General features: G+C 27.5%; 2 protein-coding genes and 1 long non-coding RNA gene across 4 annotated transcripts in view; 2 read left to right on the top strand and 1 right to left on the bottom strand.

The window, feature by feature from the left end:
- LOC127289579 (muscarinic acetylcholine receptor gar-2) overlaps window positions 1-8098 on the top strand; it is a 62604-nt gene extending 54506 nt beyond the window's left edge. For both annotated transcript variants that reach the window (XM_051317576.1, XM_051317577.1), the window contains one exon: window positions 84-8098. In XM_051317576.1, the coding sequence (XP_051173533.1) occupies window positions 84-2317 (2234 nt within the window). In that variant the 3' untranslated portion in view covers window positions 2318-8098. The remainder of the gene's footprint in view (window positions 1-83) is intronic.
- The window catches only part of LOC127289588 (uncharacterized), a 73745-nt gene extending 61071 nt beyond the window's left edge, over window positions 1-12674 (bottom strand). Inside the window, exons 1-2 of the long non-coding RNA XR_007844199.1 lie at window positions 12414-12674; window positions 12036-12118 (exon numbers count right to left, since the gene is read on the bottom strand). This is a non-coding gene — a long non-coding RNA (uncharacterized LOC127289588). The remainder of the gene's footprint in view (window positions 1-12035; window positions 12119-12413) is intronic.
- A 250-nt stretch (window positions 12675-12924) lies between these two features.
- Window positions 12925-21657, top strand: LOC127289580 (uncharacterized). Its single transcript, XM_051317578.1, has 8 exons — window positions 12925-13142; window positions 14313-14666; window positions 14762-15415; window positions 15491-15663; window positions 15761-15820; window positions 17756-17998; window positions 18060-18941; window positions 21015-21657. Exons 1-7 carry the CDS (start codon window positions 13126-13128, stop codon window positions 18905-18907), a joined length of 2349 nt encoding a protein of 782 aa, XP_051173535.1. The 5' UTR covers window positions 12925-13125; the 3' UTR covers window positions 18908-18941; window positions 21015-21657.
- The last annotated feature ends 246 nt before the right edge of the window (window positions 21658-21903 follow it).

Raw genomic sequence — 21903 nt, forward strand, 5'->3', positions numbered from 1 at the left:
GTAAACGATAAAATTTTATGAATGAAAACAAAATGGATATGAAAGAGAAAATATTTTAAAGAATTTTTTTTTTTTCTTTTCAGGTACCGTGTCCATGCCATTTTACACCGTATATGTTCTCATGGGATCCTGGGATCTGGGACCTTTGCTATGTGATTTATGGCTCTCTGTAGATTACACGGTTTGTTTAGTATCACAATACACCGTCTTGCTGATAACAATCGATCGATTTTGCTCAGTGAAAATTGCTGCACAATATCGTAGTTGGCGAACGAAAAATCGTGTCATTTGGATGGTGACCATAACCTGGATCATCCCGGCCTTGCTATTTTTTATTAGTATTTTTGGATGGGAGCACTTTATAGGCTACAGGGATCTGGCACCAAATGAATGTGTCGTACAGTTCCTAAAGGATCCTGTTTTTAATACAGCACTGATTATCGGTTACTATTGGACAACATTGATCGTTCTCTTTATTCTTTATGGTGGTATTTATAAAACCGCTTATGATATGCAGAAAAAAAGTGAAGCGAAACAAAGAAAAATGCAATCAATGGTGGCACTAAGTGCAGGAGCAATGTCAGGAATGGCTGGTCGAGCAGCGGGTATTGGTATTTCCAAAACACAAAGTACTCTCTTAAGTCAGGACAAACCCAAACCAACGGGTGGAGGAACTGTCAATTCAAAAACATCAGGAACCGATGGTACAGCAGGTGAAGACGATAATAAATCATCAAAGAAACAAGTAGCCTCCGATGAGTCATCGTTTAAACAATCGGGAGCAATGCCTACGGAAACCGAAAAGTCGGAGAGATCCAGCAGTCCTGCTTTTGATTCGGATGATGATAGTACAGTTGGACCATCTCAACAACCGAGTTTCAGAAAAAGATCATCCCTAGCTGGTTTAGTGGCTCAGTCGGGTGCTCTACAAGTGTTTGCACCCAATGGAAGACTGAATGGAATGCTACCCGTTAAAGTCGAAATGAATGTAACAGTTAAGAAACTCTCACCAACAAGTCCCATGCGTGAAGCTGTGCAAAAAGCCCAAACACTGCCAAAAATTCAGGAACTGAGTCTCCTGGACACCGATAACCCCATCGAACCGGATAAATCAAGTAGTCAAACACTAACTCCCGAACAATCCCTACGATCTAATGACGCAATTAATTCAGCTGAAGATACACCCACTTTTCAAACCAAACACGGAACAATTTCCTCACAAACAAACATCATCCCTCCACCATCACAATTTCGAGGTAGTCCTAATATTTCCGAAAGCACCTCAACGTCTTCACCATCAACGGACAGACAAAAGTCCCTAACAGTCTCTATACACGGTCAGGGTACCTATGATATTCTCACCGGTCTAGACGGGGCAGATCTTCGCTATATGGACGAAAGTTCCGTCATAGTACCAAGTCCATCATTCGAAAGTCCACCGTCATCGTTTTCATGTAGTCTCGCGAATCCCCTATCAACAGCGCCATCGTCACCAATTTTAAATAATACAACCGGAATGACAGTTGCAAATACAAGTCTCCTGCAGGCCGCTTTGATTAGAGCCACAGCTCAACAGGCAGGTTGTACACAACCAACAAACGCAATGTCCCAATGCATTGCAACATCGAATGCCTCATGTCAAACACATCCTCCACGTGTTTTTGTCACTCCTCAAGTAAACGCTGCCTCGCAAACATCGCCCATTGTCAGTAAAGTTCAGACAGAAGTCACTGTTAAAGCCGAGGATACAAAACCACAACCAGTTACAACAGTTATTTGTGCCACGCCAGTTGAATCCTCAAATAGTACAACTGAACGATTTTCAGATCAATTAACAAAGCCAAATGTACCTCTTCAAAATTCATCGTCAAGCAGTATGCTACCCACCATATCAGGCACCACAAGTGAACAAGGTGGTAAAAAACAATCGAAAAAATTTAAAGAACGCAACAACGATGAAGGAAGTAAAAAGGATTTTGTCAAAAGTATTGGAAAACGTATTAAAACAAAAACACAAAAAAGAGATCCAGCTATGGGTCGGCAAAAATCAAGAACAGAAAATAGAGCACGAAAAGCATTTAGAACTATATCTTTTATTCTCGGTGCATTCGTTGTATGCTGGACACCATATCACGTACTGGCGTTGGTAGAGGGCTTCTGTTCTATGCCACCGTGTACCAATAAACATGTCTTTATGTTTGCATACTTTCTATGCTATGCAAACAGTCCATTAAATCCTTTTTGCTATGCTTTAGCAAATCAACAATTTAAAAAAACTTTTATGAGAATTTTAAGAGGTGATTTGCATATGACTTAAAGAATTATTCTCTCATCAAAATATTCAATATTGCGGTTTTTTTTTTGGCATTAAATTTTGGGCAAAATCCAATGTCAGTGTAAATAAAAAAATATTATATACGGAGAACAATAGATGATAAGTGTTAATTATAACGATAGAAATATTTTTAATTACGGATACAGAAACTCCATAATTATCAGTACGATCTTCCACTTGTATAAAAAAAAAGTTGCTGTTATTTTTGCAAATATTCTAATTTCACATTATTATTTTATTATTTAAGTAACTAATTACTAAGTTTTTACATTTTTCCTTAATTTGAATGGTAATTAAAATTTTATTTTTTTTATCCTTTTGTGCTCGTATTAAAATTACACATTAATAAAATCAAAAATATTAAAAGCAAAATATCAAAATGTAATGTTTATTTTAAAAAAACTTTTTAAACGAGAAAATGTAAAAATAAAACCTACTGTAATGAAAATTTTTAAAAAATCAAAATTTAAAAAAAAAATCAAACAACTTTAATATTAGGTAAAAAAATGTATGCCATGCACGAAAGGATAAAAAAAAAATTATTTCATTTGTCTTCCAATATTAGTTTTTTTCCCCAATGAAAATATATATATTATTTAAATTAAAAATTAGAAATATTTCTTTTTACATTATAATAAAAAAAAAAAAAATAATAATAGTCCATATTGTAAATGTTTAGCAACACGAAAATGTGGGCCAATGTACAATTAAGAAAATAATATTTGAACGTGTATAAAAATAATATCAAAACAATCAACATCTTTCAGTACATTGTCTGATTAAGACTAAAAAATATACTATATAAAAAGAAATTAATTCTTTATAAGATTTTGCAAATGTAAAACATACATAATTGTTACTGATTTGTAAATACACATTATTGAAGAATTATTTACAATTGAGATAAAAAAAAAAAGTGAAGTACTTTGGAAGCGTTTTAAACAACATTTTTCTGAGCAGTTGCAAAAATTTTTTTTTTTTTTTTAGAAACTCGTATACAAAAAATAATAACTTTCATTAGTAATGTGTGTCTTTAAAAAAGATGTGCTAGCAAATAAAATCACAAATATGACGCAGCTATAATGCTTTAGATTTAGTGCGTACTTTGAAACAACAAAAAATGTTGGAAAAAAAATTTAGTTTAAAAAAAAATGTAGAAAATTATTAATAAATCGGAGATAATAAAATATATTTAAAAAAAAACGCTTCTTAAAAATTTACCAGAGAATACTTGAGAGAATAAAGTTGCCGTCTTCCAAAATTGACAACTAATCTCAAAGTATATATCTTATTGAGCGTTAGTCAAAGACAAATAAAATTTGTTAAATAATATACATACAAAATGATTGAATGCTTATTATGCTTATTAAGAAAAGATCCTACTGCCCTTGGCTGTGCTGCTATAAAAAGAGCATCTTAACTATTTGCATAAATTTTTTTAATTGTTTCTAATCTTACATTAAATGTAATCCAAAAAATAATTTTTTAATATTAATTTTCAAATTACATTCTTATGTAATTAATATTTATTATAAATATATATATTTCGATTTTTATAATTTTCATTACAGAAATGTTTTAAACAAATAAAAATTAAAGGTTCAAAGTGAAATAAAAAAAAAATGTACATATATGTATAACTTAAAATTTTTGAAAATTGAAAGATAATCGAAGTGTATAACAATTGTAATTCAAAAGTGGACCCAGCAAACCAGAATGGATTTTGTTTAATTGTTACATAATACTTGTATATGAAAATGTCCTTCCATAATTGTGACGCACATTATGATTCTCTAAAATTTATCTAGAATTTTCAGAAATAATTTTATAAAACTCAACATTCCAACAAACAAAAATTTGATTCATTTTGCCATTTTGCAAATTGTCAACAAACTTTTAAATATAAATTAATCTAAATTATATTTCGTAAAAATTAAAGTTCAATTAAATATAAATTCCGTCAAAATGAGATTTTATTGAAATGGAAATAATGAAAATTCATTTTAATGAAAAATTTGTCTTCTAAAATATTTATTAAAATTTATGTTAAAATATAATTTTGTTAAACGAAAATGCATTCAAATATTATTTCTCTTTGAAGTATAATTTATGTTTAATTAAAATTCATATTTCATAAAAATTTTTTTACTTAAAAATTTTATCATTTACAAAATTAATATTATTAAAAATTTATTTAATGGATAATGTATTTATAAAATATTTTTTATTTATTACGCGCATTCATATAAATTGAAGAAATAAAAATTTGATTAAAAGTTCTTTCTGAAATTCTTCCAATTAATGAACTTTAAAAAATCATAATAAGTCATAATTGTCATATTTATAGTTATAAAAATTTGTGAATGTTACATAATTTATATAAAAAATTCACAAATCAAATAACTTATTTTTATTTAAACAAATTTTAATGCCTTTGTCCGTTATAGAACACAATATCATTGAAATTGAAATTATATTATTTATTCATATTTTATTATTGTCACTGCATTAATTTAGAATAAATTTTTTTTAATAAAAATAATAATGAAGAGAGGAGTGAATGAAAAAATTTAATGAAATCTGAGAGAAATAATAATATTAATATGCGTGGTATATCAAAAGTAATATTATTGATTTAAATAGCTGCTGATAAAATAACAAAATAATTTTGTCTTTATGCAAATATCTTTGGGACCAAAATAAAATATATTTCAATGAATAAATTTGTTTACTTTTTTATAATAATTATAAATTTTTATTTTCCGATAGAAATAAATAATTCAAAACTATATTATTATAAATTTTTTTCTTATTGAAAAATTTCCACAATAAAATTCGTAAGATTTTATCAATTTTTTTCACTCGCTCCTTTTCAATTATATCTTCAAAAATTCAATTTGGGATATTCACATTACATATGGAAAATTAGAAAAATTGAAATAAAAAAAAAGAAAATAAAAATATACGAATTAAAATGTTATATTTTATTTATTATTAAAATTTAAAATAAAAACGTTATTAATTAATGAACTCTTTACATACATCTAATATTAAATTAGAATGTGGAAGCCTTTTCGATATTAAAAGTAGATCTGTGTGTGAAGTCAGTTAGGATCAAAAATGTATGAGTACATTTATATAGTTACTAGTGCGGAACCATATTTAGTATATATTTAATAAATATAAATATATGTATATGATTCGCGCGTAAATAATTTTGTAAAATGATTGTATATAAATGCGTGAGTTTAGAAAAAAAAACAGTTAATGTTGTTCATGTTTATTACATGAAAATGTGAAAAATAAATGATATATTAATGAGAAGGGTATATCTGAAAAACGACTCTGCTGGGGAGCTGAATCGATTTCTGAGCCCCTTTATCGGTTTAACCCTCGCAGTGTTCGATTATACTATTATCAATTAGATTAATAGATTTATAAATATATGAGCTTCAATGCCATGCAAAACGTTTTAATTTTTGTATTTGACAACAGACATTTTTTTTTTAAATAAATTTTTATTAATTTATTTTCATTTTTTCATAAATTAATATTTAAAATCATATTCATGAACTATTTTTTTCAACCAAAAATATTTTTACTATTTAACATATAATGAAATTGTCACTCGGTTAATAATTATAAAATAGAATCTACCAATCTTTCCGAGCCAAAGGTGAAATTTAAAAACACAAATATTTAACGTTTCGACGTTAAAGATTGATAGATTCTATTTTACATTTATTATTTAACAATTCTTTCTAAAAAGCAAGAAAAATTCCTAATTTTCTAAATATTCTATAATTATTTCACAAAAAAAAATGTTATATAAAAAATAAATGTCATATATTGTCAAAGAAAATCAAAAACGTTTTCATGGTATATAAATGAATGACTGAAATATTGTCAAGATACAATAAGTTTCATGGAAATGGACTTCTATTTAAAATGTGAAAATGATTTAAAAAAAAAAATTAATTTATGCTATATATAAATAAATATAACAAAATATGTTCGATTAAATAGATTCAACATTGGATTAAAATCAATTTAATCTTTCTTAAGTACCTGCAGTCCACAAATAAATTAATAAGTGATATAACAGTATTATGATGTAAACGGTTTATATAATTTATAATATCGAATTTCAATTTTCACGCATTTAAGATATGTACCATAATTTAATTATCTATAAAACATTTCTTCAATTTTTTTGTACATGAAATGTTTTAAAAAATTAATTTTGTAATATTAACCTGTGATGGATTACACTTCGTGCCATGCACAATATTCAATTATAATATACAAAATCCTTCAGTATTACTCATAAATGTATGCATATATTGTAAATAAAATTACCATTATTAATAACGTAAAATGCAAATGTAAAAAGCTTGTGTAGCACATCTATAAAATGATATTAATTGAACTCTAAAAACATATTCAGAGATAACATTTTATTTTTACTAAATAAATAGCATTCACGCTGAAAAAATATATGCAATGCATATGACTTGCATACACGATGGTTAAATGAGAATTTAAATTAAATTTAAATTATAATTCTTTATTTGAATGAAAACAATTGTTATTTAATTACAAATTTCAAATATTATTATTGTTAAATTCATTCATAAACATTTTGTGAAAACTAAATTTTATATATCGTTAATAAATTTACACTCAGCTATTTAATAAAATTAATAAAATAATCATCGAAATAAAATGTTATCTTTGAAATAGAATTTGAAAGTTTACTTGTTGTAACAATAATTTGTGGTCGTAGGAAAAATGTATAAGAAAAAAAAAATAATATTATATCATAATTGGATTCCCAACTCTATACATATTATATATGTATAAATGTAAAATTCAAAAAATCGAAGACAAAACAATAAGCATTTTTTTTCAATATATAAAAACCACATACTTTTTTAAATTATTATTTAAGAATTTCAAAATTTATCAAGCAAAGTTGAATATTAAAAAAAGAAACATTTCTACTAATTTTTGTAACATCGATTAAAAGCAACAGGAGAAAACAGGCCTAATTCTCTTAAATAAAAATGTAAACGTATGTATTTTCAACTCAACGAATCTACAAAAAAATCAGATTCTATTTGAATTCAACAATTAATACGTATAATTATTCTTTTTGGGTTTAATTTTATAATTTTCGACAATTCCAGAAATAATAACAGTAATACTAAGAATAATCATAATAATTAATAATAATAATAAAAAATAGTAATAATAATATTAATATTAATGACGATGATGATGCTGCTATAACTGCAACAATTGTACTTATTTCTGTTTTTAAATATAATTATCAAATGAATTAAACACTTACGCAAAGTATAACCTACCGGATTTTTTCTTAAATAACAAAATTTGCAATAAAAGTTTAAATTATTGCGATCTTACGTGTATTCTACTGGCGACAATCTCAATCAATGCAAATAAAAACGCGTAAATAATAATAATTAATTAATATATAATAATAATGATAAGGGAATGTGAATCAAATGAATTCAAAAAAACTGATCACTGCTGTATAGAGAAAAACATTAGTCCCCGTTTGCAAGCTATAAGTTGCGAAATTACTGTAATTAATTTTTTTTACTTAAAATAATATTATATCTCTTAAGTGCGCAGTAACAGCCTGTAACTTCAATAAATTATGTATTCAGAAATTTACATGGAAATGGTAGTTTCAATAAAAAGAAAGTGATCACAAGTCACCTCAAAATAAACACTTTATTATTGCGTTTTATTTCATATAAAAATAAATATGTCCTATTAAATTTCACACTTATTCTTTCAGAATACAATTTACAAATTAGGTACCAACAACGTAAACTTAATAAAAAATAGAAATAAAGATTACACAGAGTAGTTTTTATAGAAATATATGTTAGAAGTGAATTAATAATAACTGGTAAGTTCTAAAGAAAAGAATTACCAATTATTTCGAAATCATTAGCAACACCTACACCTAAGCACAACAAGCAAAAGTTACCAATTTCACAAACATTAGTAACAACTAACTAAAAACTACCATTGGTAACAACTAAACTACAAGCAAAAGTTACCAATGATTTCTACAACCATTGATAACAACTAAATATACAACTAAAACTACAAGCAAAAGTTATCAATGATTTCTACAACCATTGGTAACAACAAAACTACAAGCAAATGTTACCAATGATTTCTACAACCATTAGTAACAACTAAACTACAAGCAAAAGTTACCAATGATTTCTACAACCATTGATAACAACTAACTATACAACTAAAACTACAAGCAAAAATTACCAATGATTTCTACAACCATTGATAACTACTAAAACTACAAGCAAAAGTTATCAATGATTTTTACAACCATTGATAACAACTAAACTACAAGCAACAGTTACCAATGATTTTTACAACCATTGATAACAACTAAACTACAAGCAAAAGTTACCAATGATTTCTACAACCATTGATAACAACTAACTATACAACTAAAACTACAAGCAAAAATTACCAATGATTTCTACAACCATTGATAACTACTAAAACTACAAGCAAAAGTTATCAATGATTTTTACAACCATTGATAACAACTAAACTACAAGCAACAGTTACCAATGATTTTTACAACCATTGATAACAACTAAACTACAAGCAAAAGTTACCAATGATTTCTACAACCATTGATAACAACTAACTATACAACTAAAACTACAAGCAAAAATTACCAATGATTTCTACAATCATTGATAACTACTAAAACTACAAGCAAAAGTTATCAATGATTTTTACAACCATTGATAACAACTAAACTACAAGCAACAGTTACCAATGATTTATACAACCATTGATAACAACTAAACTACAAGCAAAAGTTACCAATGATTTCTACAACCATTGATAACAACTAACTATACAACTAAAACTACAAGCAAAAATTACCAATGATTTCTACAACCATTGATAACAACTAAACTACAAGCAACAGTTACCAATGATTTCTACAACCATTGATAACAACTAACTATACAACTAAAACTACAAGCAAAAATTACCAATGATTTCTACAACCATTGATAACAACTAAACTACAAGCAACAGTTACCAATGATTTCTACAACCATTGATAACAACTAACTATACAACTAAAACTACAAGCAAAAATTACCAATGATTTCTACAACCATTGATAACAACTAAACTACAAGCAACAGTTACCAATGATTTCTACAACCATTGATAACAACTAACTATACAACTAAAACTACAAGCAAAAATTACCAATGATTTCTACAACCATTGATAACAACTAAACTACAAGCAACAGTTACCAATGATTTCTACAACCATTGATAACAACTAACTATACAACTGAAACTACAAGCAAAAATTACCAATGATTTCTACAACCATTGGTAACAACAAAACTACAAGCAAATGTTACCAATGATTTCTACAACCATTGATAACAACTAACTACAACTAAGACTACAAGCAAAAGTTATCAATGATTTTTACAACCATTGATAACAACTATACTACAAGCAACAGTTACCAATGATTTTTACAACCATTGATAACAACTAATCTACAAGCAAAAGTTACCAATGATTTCTACAACCATTGATAACAACTAAAACTACAAGCAAAAGTTATCAATGATTTCTACAACCATTGATAACAACTAACTATACAACTAAAACTACAAGCAAAAATTACCAATGATTTCTACAACCATTGGTAACAACAAAACTACTAGCAAATGTTACCAATGATTTCTACAACCATTGATAACAACTAAAACTACAAGCAAAAGTTATCAATGATTTCTACAACCATTGATAACAACTAAACTACAAGCAACAGTTACCAATGATTTCTACAACCATTGATAACAACTAACTATACAACTAAAACTACAAGCAAAAATTACCAATGATTTCTACAACCATTGATAACAATTAAACTACAAGCAACAGTTACCAATGATTTCTACAACCATTGATAACAACTAACTACAACTAAAACTACAAGCAAAAGTTACCAATGATTTTAACAACCATTGATAACAACAAAACTACAAGCAAATGTTACCAATGATTTCTACAACCATTGATAACAACTAAAACTACAAGCAAATGGTACCAATGATTTCTACAACCATTGACAACAACTAAAACTACAAGCAAATGTTACCAATGATTTCTACAACCATTGATAACAACTAAAACTACAAGCAAATGTTATCAATGATTTCTACAACCATTGATAACAACTAACTATACAACTAAAACTACAAGCAAAAATTACCAATGATTTCTACAACCATTGGTAACAACAAAACTACTAGCAAATGTTACCAATGATTTCTACAACCATTGATAACAACTAAAGCTACAATCAAAAGTTATCAATGATTTCTACAACCATTGGTAACAACTAACTAAAAACTACATGCAATAAATTACCAATTGTTTCTACAACCATTCTCAGTTACTAATACTAAGCACTACAAGCAAGAAATTACTAATGATTTCAAAACTATATTGGCATCATTTTGATCAACCACTACTAAAGAAAAAATTATTTATTAAAATAAAAAAATACAAAGTTGGTACCTAAAATTCCGCGAAGTAAAAATTTCTTTGTATAATAAATAGGTGATATAATAAATAAAGGTGTGAAATGCTAATTCGAAAAATGAAAATTTTTCAAAAAATTAAATATATATAATAAAATGTTTTAAAATAATAATGCTAACTATTGATTTTTGATTTATAATCATGCCCACCGTTCTTTATTACTAATTTTAATTTGTAAAAAAGATATGAATGATTAAAGTTTTCCTCCAGTCTAAAACAAAAACTTTTATTTCTAATATCAGCCATTGGAAAATGGATGATATTTAATGATAAAATATCATTAAATCAGTGCTTCTTGGTGGAATGAGACATGCGATTTACTATTCTTTGAAAGTAAGGAAGCACTTAGAACTTGCAGTAATTTTTTTAATATGGATAATTTCATTAACTTAAAAACAACAGAAGCTTGCAAAAAAAAAAAAAAAAAAAAAAAAAAACTTTCAACAAAGTTACAGGAAATTTCTTTCGTGCATTCTACGATTCGCTGGATAGACATAATCCAATTTCTGGAGTCTAGAGACTTGAAATCTTTTAAAAATCGATTTACCCAGCCAGCAACAGTTTCTTGCGCAGCTGATAGAGAGAGATTGTATGCTATACATTATCTTGTCAGCGAAAGCTGTCCTTTACTGGTATTTCGCAAAAAATTTCTCAATCATTTTAGATCTAATGGGGACTACTTTCACTAGAGCAATAATTAAAAATTGCTATTTCCTCTGCAAATTGCTATTTCCCAGGTGGGCTTTGATAAAATCGATTTTAATATAATTTAAATTTTACTTTCAAAACGAGGATATTTTTCTCAAAAACTATAATTGATAGACATTTTTCACTTGCGGATTCGTAATCAGCATAAAATAACCTATCAAAAGCAGCTATGACATTTGCTGCACTAAAAAATTTTGGGTAATTGCGAGATTAATCAATTTCACCCCTTACCCAGGGATGAACTGTAGTTTTTGAAATATTATTATTATTATTTATTATATAATATATAACTGTTTAAAAAGGTAGACCAAAATTATTTTAAAACTTACTTGATTTTACTTCTGCTACAGGGAATTTTACACGTCAGTCATTCTTTCCGTAAATTCGATGTGCCGGAATTGATTCAAAATATCTATTTAAAAATGAATTAAAATTTTTAATATAAATTTCCGTTTAAAACTTTTTAATGAAATGGATGTAAATGAAAACAGAATTTAATAAATATTTAGTTATAAATTAATTATAAATTGCTGAAAAATTATCACTTAATTCAGCCAATTAGAAAATTTGCTATAACGTACAAATTCGTTATGACGCCATAACCTCAATACAAAAAATATATATATAATTGTTAAATGTATGATATATTCATTACTCTATATGCTCTAATATGATAAATTATTTTATTTTTTTGTGTTTATACTTACATTAAACTTCGGAGGATCATTAAACATCGCTTTTAACAAATATATTAAAGTAAACTTCGTGAACTTTTTTCTCCTTTTGACTCATATTGATACAAGCGTAAATTAAGCCACACATTGAATATGAATTTAACGTTGATGTCACTGGTTTTTTGATTCACTAATCTATATCATATTTGATAGAGATTATCAAATTATACAACTTAAAATGAACAAAGTTTTAACAATAAAGTGTGGATTTTTCGTTGAACACATTATGTATGGTCTAACGTACTTTTACGAATATTCCTCATCGTGAGAGGATGCAACCCTTCATACACCTGTGTATATACAGTTTAAAAAAATTATTAAAATGTTTAATTTTCACAATAACATAAATAAATTAAATTAAAAACTATTCTATCTATATAATAATTAAATTATTTGGAATTATATTATACAGGTATTTATTATTTTGGGAAATTTTTTAATTATTTGAGAAATAAAAATTTCTCCCCCTATTAGACGGCCCTGGTGGCGACGCGCTTGTCGTTCTATAGCGCCGATGGCTGCACAAGAGTGCGGGTTTATTTCTTTTAGCTCGTTTATATTCGCGTAATATTGTTAAAAAATGTTAATTTAGTGCGAATAGTTACAATTATTGTGTGTGGAATTTATGTTGAATTAAATTTATTGTTATACATTACGTGTGGAGGTATCTGTAAAGTAAATTACAATGGGACGTTATAGAAGGTAAGAATGCAACCATCTTCATTTCTCGCGTCTGCGAAAAATCAATGCTTTACTGACCGTCCTCTACTTATATTTTCCAAATTATTAATAGATTAATGGGTTATCTTAACATATAATAATTAAACACTGTAAAAAATTTAAATGAGAATGTTGTCTCTTTAAATTACTCTGAATCGCTTGTATTTTAAAAACTAAGTGACTACAATTGATCAAAATTTATACATTGTTGCATTTGTTTAACCTCAAAGATAAAAGTTACTTTCTATTATTTATTAGTAAAACAAAATCTAATGAAAACAATTGTTTAATTTGTACTTTTTTAAAAATAATATGATAATGATAAACATAACCTTAAATTCAAGTCATGTTTATGTTCTCTTTTGTTCGTTCAATTTACTCCAAAATGCATCTTATTATCTATTATATTACTTCTAAAAATAATTACATACCTTTCATCAAAAAAAAAAAATTTTATGGAACTGTTAATCACTCTTTTTGCATTAAAGATTTTGAAAGTTATATCATTTGTTAAGGTAGTACATAATATTATTTCTCTTTTTTTTCTGAGAAGAGAAAGGAGATATTGTTTCAATATAATTATCTCGGTGTAATTATTATAAAAAATTGTTTCGTCGTCTTGATAATTTTTTTTCAATCTAAACAATAGTAACAGAAGACAAATGAACTCATTCTGTTTTATAACAATTCCAACAATATATTTATTTATAGCATTTTAGAGTGAATGTAATTTAGCGATATTAAGTGTATAATGGAGCATGAAATAAATTCCTAGAAATTATGCGTTTAAAATGATTACTTGCATTTTTTTTTTTTTTTTTTTTTTTTTTTTTATATTAAACCTTTTCTGTTGTAATGCAATATATTTAATTTTATTTAATTATGTGAAACGAAAAAAGCAGTTATAATTTAAACTTTATATTAAAAAAATTTTCAGTTATTTTTATTTATTAGTTTTTTAAATTTTAATATAATTTATTAGAATTAATTAAAATTTAATAAAAACAATTTTTGTATTTTTTTTTAAAAAAGTTAAAAATATTAATTTAATCTAATTTTATAGATAAAAATTTAATTAAAAAATATTGCTGCAATGCTACTTTGATTATTTGAATTTAGTTTTATAATTTTGAATAATTATTTTTATCTCAGCCGCAGCAGAGATAGGGATAGAAGACGCAGGTCACGCACTCGTTCCAGAAGTCGTTCACCACGAGACCGAAGAAATTGGGGGGGTGGTCGTGATCGTGATAGGGGAGGAAATAGTCGAGGAGGACGAAATCAGCCAGGTGCAAATTTAAAGAAGCCCAAGTGGGATCTAAGCCGTCTTGAACCATTTAAAAAAGACTTTTATATTCCAAGTGACGTGGTTCAAAATCGAGATCCACGTATTATTGAACAATACAGGAGTGATAAAGAAATTACACTACGTGGGCGTAGTATTCCTAATCCTGTATTTTATTTCGAGGAAGCAGGATTTCCCGAATACGTTATCAAAGAAATTAAGTACGTTGAATTTTTTCATTTGTTCTAATTTTGAAATTTTTTTTTTACCGAATTTGATATTAAAATTTTTATAATATTTTTGATTTTTATTTTAGGAAACAAGGGTTCAAAGAACCAACTTCTATTCAGGCGCAAGGATGGCCGATAGCTTTAAGCGGAAGAGATATGGTGGGAATTGCTTCAACAGGATCTGGCAAAACTTTGTCATATGTACTTCCTGCAATTGTTCACATTAATAGTCAGCCAAAACTTTCTCGTAAGGATGGACCTATAGCTCTTGTTTTAGCTCCAACACGAGAATTGGCACAGCAAATTCAACAAGTTGCTGAGGATTTTGGACGATCGTCTGCAATTAGAAATACATGTTTGTACGGTGGAGCACCGAAAAATGCTCAGATTCGTGATTTAGAAGGTGGTGTTGAAATAGTAATTGCAACACCGGGTAGATTATTAGATTTCCTCGAATCGGGGAAAACAAATTTAAAACGATGCACTTATTTAGTTTTGGATGAAGCTGATCGAATGTTAGATATGGGTTTTGAACCGCAAATTAGAAAAATAATTGAACAAATAAGGCCGGATAGACAAACATTAATGTGGTCCGCTACATGGCCAAAAGAAGTGAAAAATTTGGCTGAGGATTTCCTTAAGGATTATGCACAAATTAATGTTGGTTCTTTGCAGTTGGCAGCAAATCATAATATTTTACAAATTATTGACGTTTGTCAGGATTATGAAAAAGAGTCAAAGTGAGTTTTTTTTTTGAGAAATTTTTTTAAATATATTTTGTGTACTTGATTTTTTTTATTAATTGTTTCTTTCAGACTAAGCACTCTTTTAAAAGAAATCATGGCAGAAAAGGAGAATAAAACTATAGTATTTATTGAAACGAAACGTAGGGTAGATGAAATTACTAGAAAAATGAAACGTGAAGGATGGCCAGCTGTTTGTATACATGGTGATAAAACACAACAAGAAAGAGATTGGGTTTTACAAGGTAAAAGAAATTGAATGAAAAATTTAATTTTTCTTATTATATATAAATTATTTTCTCTTTTTTATATTAACTTTTAAATTTCTTTCTTTTAAATAAGATTTTAGGTCCGGTAAAGCACCAATCCTAGTGGCTACAGACGTTGCAGCTCGTGGACTTGGTGAGTAAAAATAATTTCATTAAAAATTTAATTAAATTAAAATATTTGTTAAAAATTTAAATAATTTTATCGTGAATGTTCTAAGTTACGATAAATAAATTATATGTCGAGAAAATGTAGTTTTAAATTCTTGTGTAATTTTCCAAGAGTTAAAATTGCTTCGTTTCTTGAAAAAATTTTTAGATATTGTATATATATAAATTTTAATATGTTAATACAAATTGTTTAGATGTAAATGCTTATATTGAAAATCAGTTGAAAAGTTATAATAGTGTGCAGAAAGTTTTGTTAACTTAATTACGAATTTTTAAAAAAGGATTTAAATTTAGTTTTTTATATATGGGGGGTCCACAGTCGACAATATGTTTAAATGGCGTGGATCCACCATATATACAATAAATAATGTTTATTTAAAATTTTGTGAAAAAAATGGAATTAAGTTAACAAACATATATCTATAACTACAATACACTTATGGTTAAATTTCATCAAAATTAAAAATAACATAACAAAAATTTGCATATATTAAAAACCATAAAGAATTTAAAAAAGTAAAATTCTCCCTTAATTTTGATTTCTCTGTGTTGTATAAATGCATGATGATGAGATAAATTTTTGAAAGTGAAAAAAGTGTATTGTAGATAAAGATGTAATAGTACTATAAAATTTAGAGTATGTAAAATAAGAGAAACTGAAAAATGAATCAATGTGAAGGTAACTAAAGAGGCTGCATGTTTGTTTGGATTGCAGAGGCACATTGCGCGCAGGCCCACGCCGGGTAATGCAAAGCAAATGGCAAACGGGGGTGGTGTGCTCCGCTGCCTCTTTATTATTCGGTGGTGTACACTGGTTTGCATTGTCTGCGCTGGCTGCTGCGCGTGCCTCTAATCGTCAATTGTAATGTGAACACGGGCCAAAATCTGGGCCTAATCTCGGGCCCCTACTTTATCTACCTACGTACCGGACGTTGGTCCCACACTTCACCAAATCGCAGACCTGGTCTCTGGCCCAAGTCGGTGTTGCGCCAGAAAAAGTCAGAATCTCCCTTCCACCACACTGTGGCCACTCGAGCTTATCAGACCTGACAGCGGTTCAAAATGAGAGGCGGTGGCATGATTGCTGATGCCAGAGCCTCTTGCGAGCCCTAAAGCAACAGCGGCGGAGGCTGTAGCTGGAGCGAAGCGCAAACAGCCAGGCTCAGCCCGTACGTTGCTAGCGACACTCGCCCACTGCTTTATTTTAGTATGAATACATAGTTCCAATCAAGTTAATCGATATATAACACCTGTACATTCATTCATTATTATACACTCTGTTTTCTTCTTCTCAAATATATATTTACATTTAAATATATATAAATATCCTTTTCCTTATTCTCAATCCTTATCTCCTCAACACTTATCATTTTCAAATTCATTTCATTCTACTAATCTCTTTCAATACGAATAAGCATTACTACAATTGGCTTTAGTTCCTTTTAAATTTTTCTCATTTCATTTTTTTGTTATAAAATATTTACAAAACAGAATTTTAACTTTATCAGATATTTAAAAAAAAAATTTCACTTTTTTTCTTAATCGAAAGGAACTATAGCCACAAGCGCAATAGTTTGTGTTTTTATTAAAACTATAAAATGTAGATTAAAACTAAAAATAAAAAAAAAATATTCTCCAAGAAATTTTCTTTAATTTCACAAACATTATAGAATTCGGTATTTCGAAAAATTTATTTCTAAAAAAAAATGAAAAGAAACTTTCTTGGAGATAAAAATTTTTTATTATTAAAAAAACAAACTAATATTTACTTTTAAAAAACTTACTATTGTGTTATAAATTGTAACATTTTTTTTATATACGAATAATCATAAGTCTGTCAAAAGATCATAAAATATTTAATTGAATATATCTGCTTCTAATATTATTATATTAATTTCAGACGTTGAAGACGTCAAGTTTGTAATCAACTTCGATTATCCATCTTGCTCGGAAGATTACGTACATCGTATTGGAAGGACTGGACGTCGACAAAAAACAGGAACAGCATACACATTCTTTACGCCCAATAATTCCAATAAAGCAAACGATCTTATACAAGTATTAAAAGAAGCTAATCAAGTGATCAATCCAAAGCTTCTAGAACTCGCCGATGGCAGAGGCAGTGGTTTTATTAGACACAGAGGTAATTTGAAACTATCTTTTTATTTCGAAAACAATTGATGATTCTAAATAAATTATTGCAGGTGGTAGAAATCGGTGGCGAATGAAAGGCGGACGTGGCGACAGAGAACGCAGTTATTCACGAAGTAGAAGTCGTAGCTACAGTAGGGAACGAAATGGAAGAAGTCGACGAAGTTACAGCAGAAGTTATTCTCGCAGTCGCAGTCCTGTTAATCGCACAGGCAAGTCGTCAGACAGTCCTCGTGGTGAAGGCTCTTCAGTTGAAACTCCACCTCCAGTTTCCAATCGTCCTGCAATTCCTCATTTAATGGCAACTCCAATTTCCAATACAATTCATCCACCACCACCATCATCAACGCCATCTCCAAAACAACAAAATATTCACATAAACATACAACCACCCTTGCCACCTTCTCTTCCTCCACCTCCACCGCCACCTCCTCCAAACGATAAATCCACATTAACTCAAATGCAACCACAACAAACTTTCTGTCAACTTCCTCCAAATCTCCGACAGCCACCTCCCTTACCACGATACTCACAGCCAACACAACCGCCACTTCCCCTTCAACCTCCTCTTCCTCAACAACCTCCACTTCCACAACAACCGCCACCTCCGCTTCCTCCAATGGGTGGCGGACCAACTTCCGCCTCAATACAAACAATCTCCCATCCTATCAATATTTTGGGTTGTGCTACGGGTCCTCGATCAAACTTTACTGGGGTACTTCCCCCTCTACCGAGAGTGAACTTGGGTGGACCTTATCGTCATCTCGGGGGTGGGCCTAATATGAACATGGCCTCTCCGCCCCCCATAGGCGGGGGTGGCTACCAGAACGCGTTGCCTACCTCGACGTACTACCAGCCGCCTCCGCCACCCATGCACCCCATCAATGGCATTCATCATTAGCAGCGCTACTCCTGCACTGCCATGTGCTCTCAAGGTTTGTCTAGATATTCCTGATTTTTATCGCCAAGTCTATTTAGACTTGTTCTCGACACTTTTTTTCATCCCCTTTTATTAGAAATCAAACTAATTTACAACAAAATTATAATATATATAATATAATATTATAACATTAATGTTGTTAATAATCTTTAATACTTTCAGTCTTTGTGAAATAAAAGTCAAAATTGACTTGGCGATTAAAATCGTGTAATGGGAGGGGGGCCATGTTTTTAAGACATCGATGCAATAAGTTACATGATGCAAAGAAGCAAAATCTAAAAACATGTTTATTATCCTTTTTTTTTATTAAAAGGGGAGCCTGTTTCGAAAATTCAAAAACTCTAAAAAAAAAAGTATACATTATTTTCTACTCTAAATTTTTAAAAAATTTTATTTATTTATAAATATATTCTTTTTGTAAATAATGTTTACTTACTGTAAAATATTTAGTTTTATAATTTTACATTATTATAAATATTTTTTTTTTTTTTGAAGAAATTTTCCACACTGACAAGAGAGAAGATTAATTATATTATTTTTCTATATAAATATTTTTAAATAATATATAATTTTTATTTTTATTGTGAAGACGAAATATTCTTAATTTAAAATTCCTTAGGAACTATACAAACAATTACTTTCTTATTATTTTTTAAATTTGAACCAAATATGATTTTTCTAAACTAGGCTTCTCCTTAATGGACAATATCTGTAAATTACATAACAGATAATTTTTATTGTGAATATTTGTATTCAAAATCAAATCAAAAGGAGGGAACTAAATTTTCAAAAGTAAAAAAAGTTTTACGTAATTTATGGGTGGCCCCCTTAATTAATATTTGCACTGTAACGTATAATTTTATTTAAATCGTAGTAGGTTGTTAAATATATTTTTAAATAGTTTAGTTATTTGATTAAACTTTGTTTTTAATTTTTACGTGAACAGTTATTTTTTTATATTTTTAAAAGAACAAATTCATCGATGTCTATTATCATAAAACAGTACCTACCTATTTTTTAAAAATATTTTCTTTAATTTATCAGAAATTGTAAATAATGGAATTTTTATTTAATTTTTCTATTAAAAAACTTAGTTTTGTATCTATTTTTTCATGTCAGTTGCAATAAAATTTAAATGAAATTTAGTTTTGACTTGATTATTCGGTAAATCCTTTATTTTATATATACTTACTAATATTATAAATTTTTTATTCATATAATGAACAATTTAAATGAAATAGTAAATAATACATTTTTTCAAATATAATCATATGAATTGAATTTTTCCTTTAATTTAATTAATACAAAAAAAAAATAAAGAAATTTTGACCAATGAAAGTAAAAATGCTTTTTTTTATAATCTCACAAATTTTTCTCAATTGCAGAAATCAGGAGAGGAGATTGTCGAAATTTTAATTATCAACCAAATTAAAATTGAATAATTTCCCTTTATCCATTCCATTCCTCAAAAACCATTTTATTTTAAGGGTTGACGTACTTGAGGGTTTTCAAATTGTATTTTTTCTCCACTCCATTTTACTTTTTCCTGCATTAAATTCCTTTTTTGTATTTTTAGAGATCTTTTATTTTATTTTTTGTTGCATGTAAAATTTTGTAGTGCATGAACAGTTTGCAAAAATTAGAGTTAAGAAGTAATTTTATGTAAGTTACATTTTTTACAAATAATTTATATTTATTTATTTATTATGTGCAATAATAAAATATTTATTTAAATATTGTTGCTAACAGTAACAAGTGCGTCTTTTCTTAAAATAGAAAAGCTCTCGTGCTTTTGCATTATTCCATTAAACTTATTTATCCTTTTTAAAAGAATTTTTAATAAAAAAAAAAAAAAACTATTTTGCCTTTATAAACTATTATTATCAATTTAGATAAAAAAAAAAATTTAAATACCTATAAAAATTAAATAATTAAATTTTCCTTATTTAAAAATTCGCAATTTCAATAACAAAATATAATTACAAATAAGTTAATACAATGCGTTAATGAATAGATAGGATGTAATTTTCGGAATATTTATATAATTCATGAAATTTAATATTTACAGAAATTATTGGCAAAAGCTATTGGAGCAGTGAAAGATGATCATCATCATCATGTGGACGATGAAAATATTGTGATAAATTACCACAATATGATAACGTCGATAACATTTTCAAACGTATTAATGTTATTCGCAAAACAATTGTAAAAAAAAAATAATATTTAAAAATTGTAATTTTTCATCAAAATTTTACATACCATGACGTGAAATCTTGGATTTTTCAAATAATTTGTATATTAAAATTAGCTTCAATTGAATAATAGGTTTAATATGAAGCTCTTCAATAATAGAATAATTTTTAATTCAACGATTATATTGTAATATTCATTCCTTTTTTTATACAGAGATACAGATTTTTCTGTATTTAGAAAAGTAGAAACCATTATTGTACAGTATTGAAGAATTTCATAATAATTAAATTGACATGACAAAAGATTTTTTTTAGTTAAATTTTTTATTTGTATTTATATAATTTTTTTTTATTAGTTCAAACTGTGTCAAATACGTGACCACTAATTTCCTTATTTCTCATTTATATAAAACTTTTGTGATTAAATGTGTAATTAAGTGCAAAGAATAGTGACAATTAATAAATTTTCGTCTTTTGACGTTTTTCTGTCATAATAAAAAAAATTTAAGTAGAATATTTATTGATGTTTTATTTATTAACCCATTCTAATTGTTTAATTATTATTTTTTTGTAGTCTTCAAAATTCTTCTACTTTATTAAATTTTTAATAGTATATTTAATAATAGAAAATGTAAATTTAATTTGTAAATGTATTTTAATGGTATTAATACTGAGTAATCATATTTTAGAGCCTTAAAAAGTTTTTTTTTATATTTAGAAAATGATAAAAGAAATTTTGGAGTAGGGTGAATAATTTAATGA

Source organism: Leptopilina boulardi, unplaced genomic scaffold, assembly GCF_019393585.1.
Source record: "Leptopilina boulardi isolate dan_hultmark-lab unplaced genomic scaffold, ZJU_Lbou_2.1 LbouV2_48, whole genome shotgun sequence".
NCBI lineage: Eukaryota > Metazoa > Arthropoda > Insecta > Hymenoptera > Figitidae > Leptopilina > Leptopilina boulardi.

What these genes read in the sequence shown, in the direction of transcription:
- LOC127289580 (XM_051317578.1), top strand. An exon ending in AAGAGATTGGGTTTTACAAG is followed by an intron (nt 15,664 to 15,760) that starts GTAAAAGAAATT and finishes CTTTTAAATAAG; the next exon opens with ATTTTAGGTCCGGTAAAGCA. An exon ending in CGTTGCAGCTCGTGGACTTG is followed by an intron (nt 15,821 to 17,755) that starts GTGAGTAAAAAT and finishes TATTAATTTCAG; the next exon opens with ACGTTGAAGACGTCAAGTTT.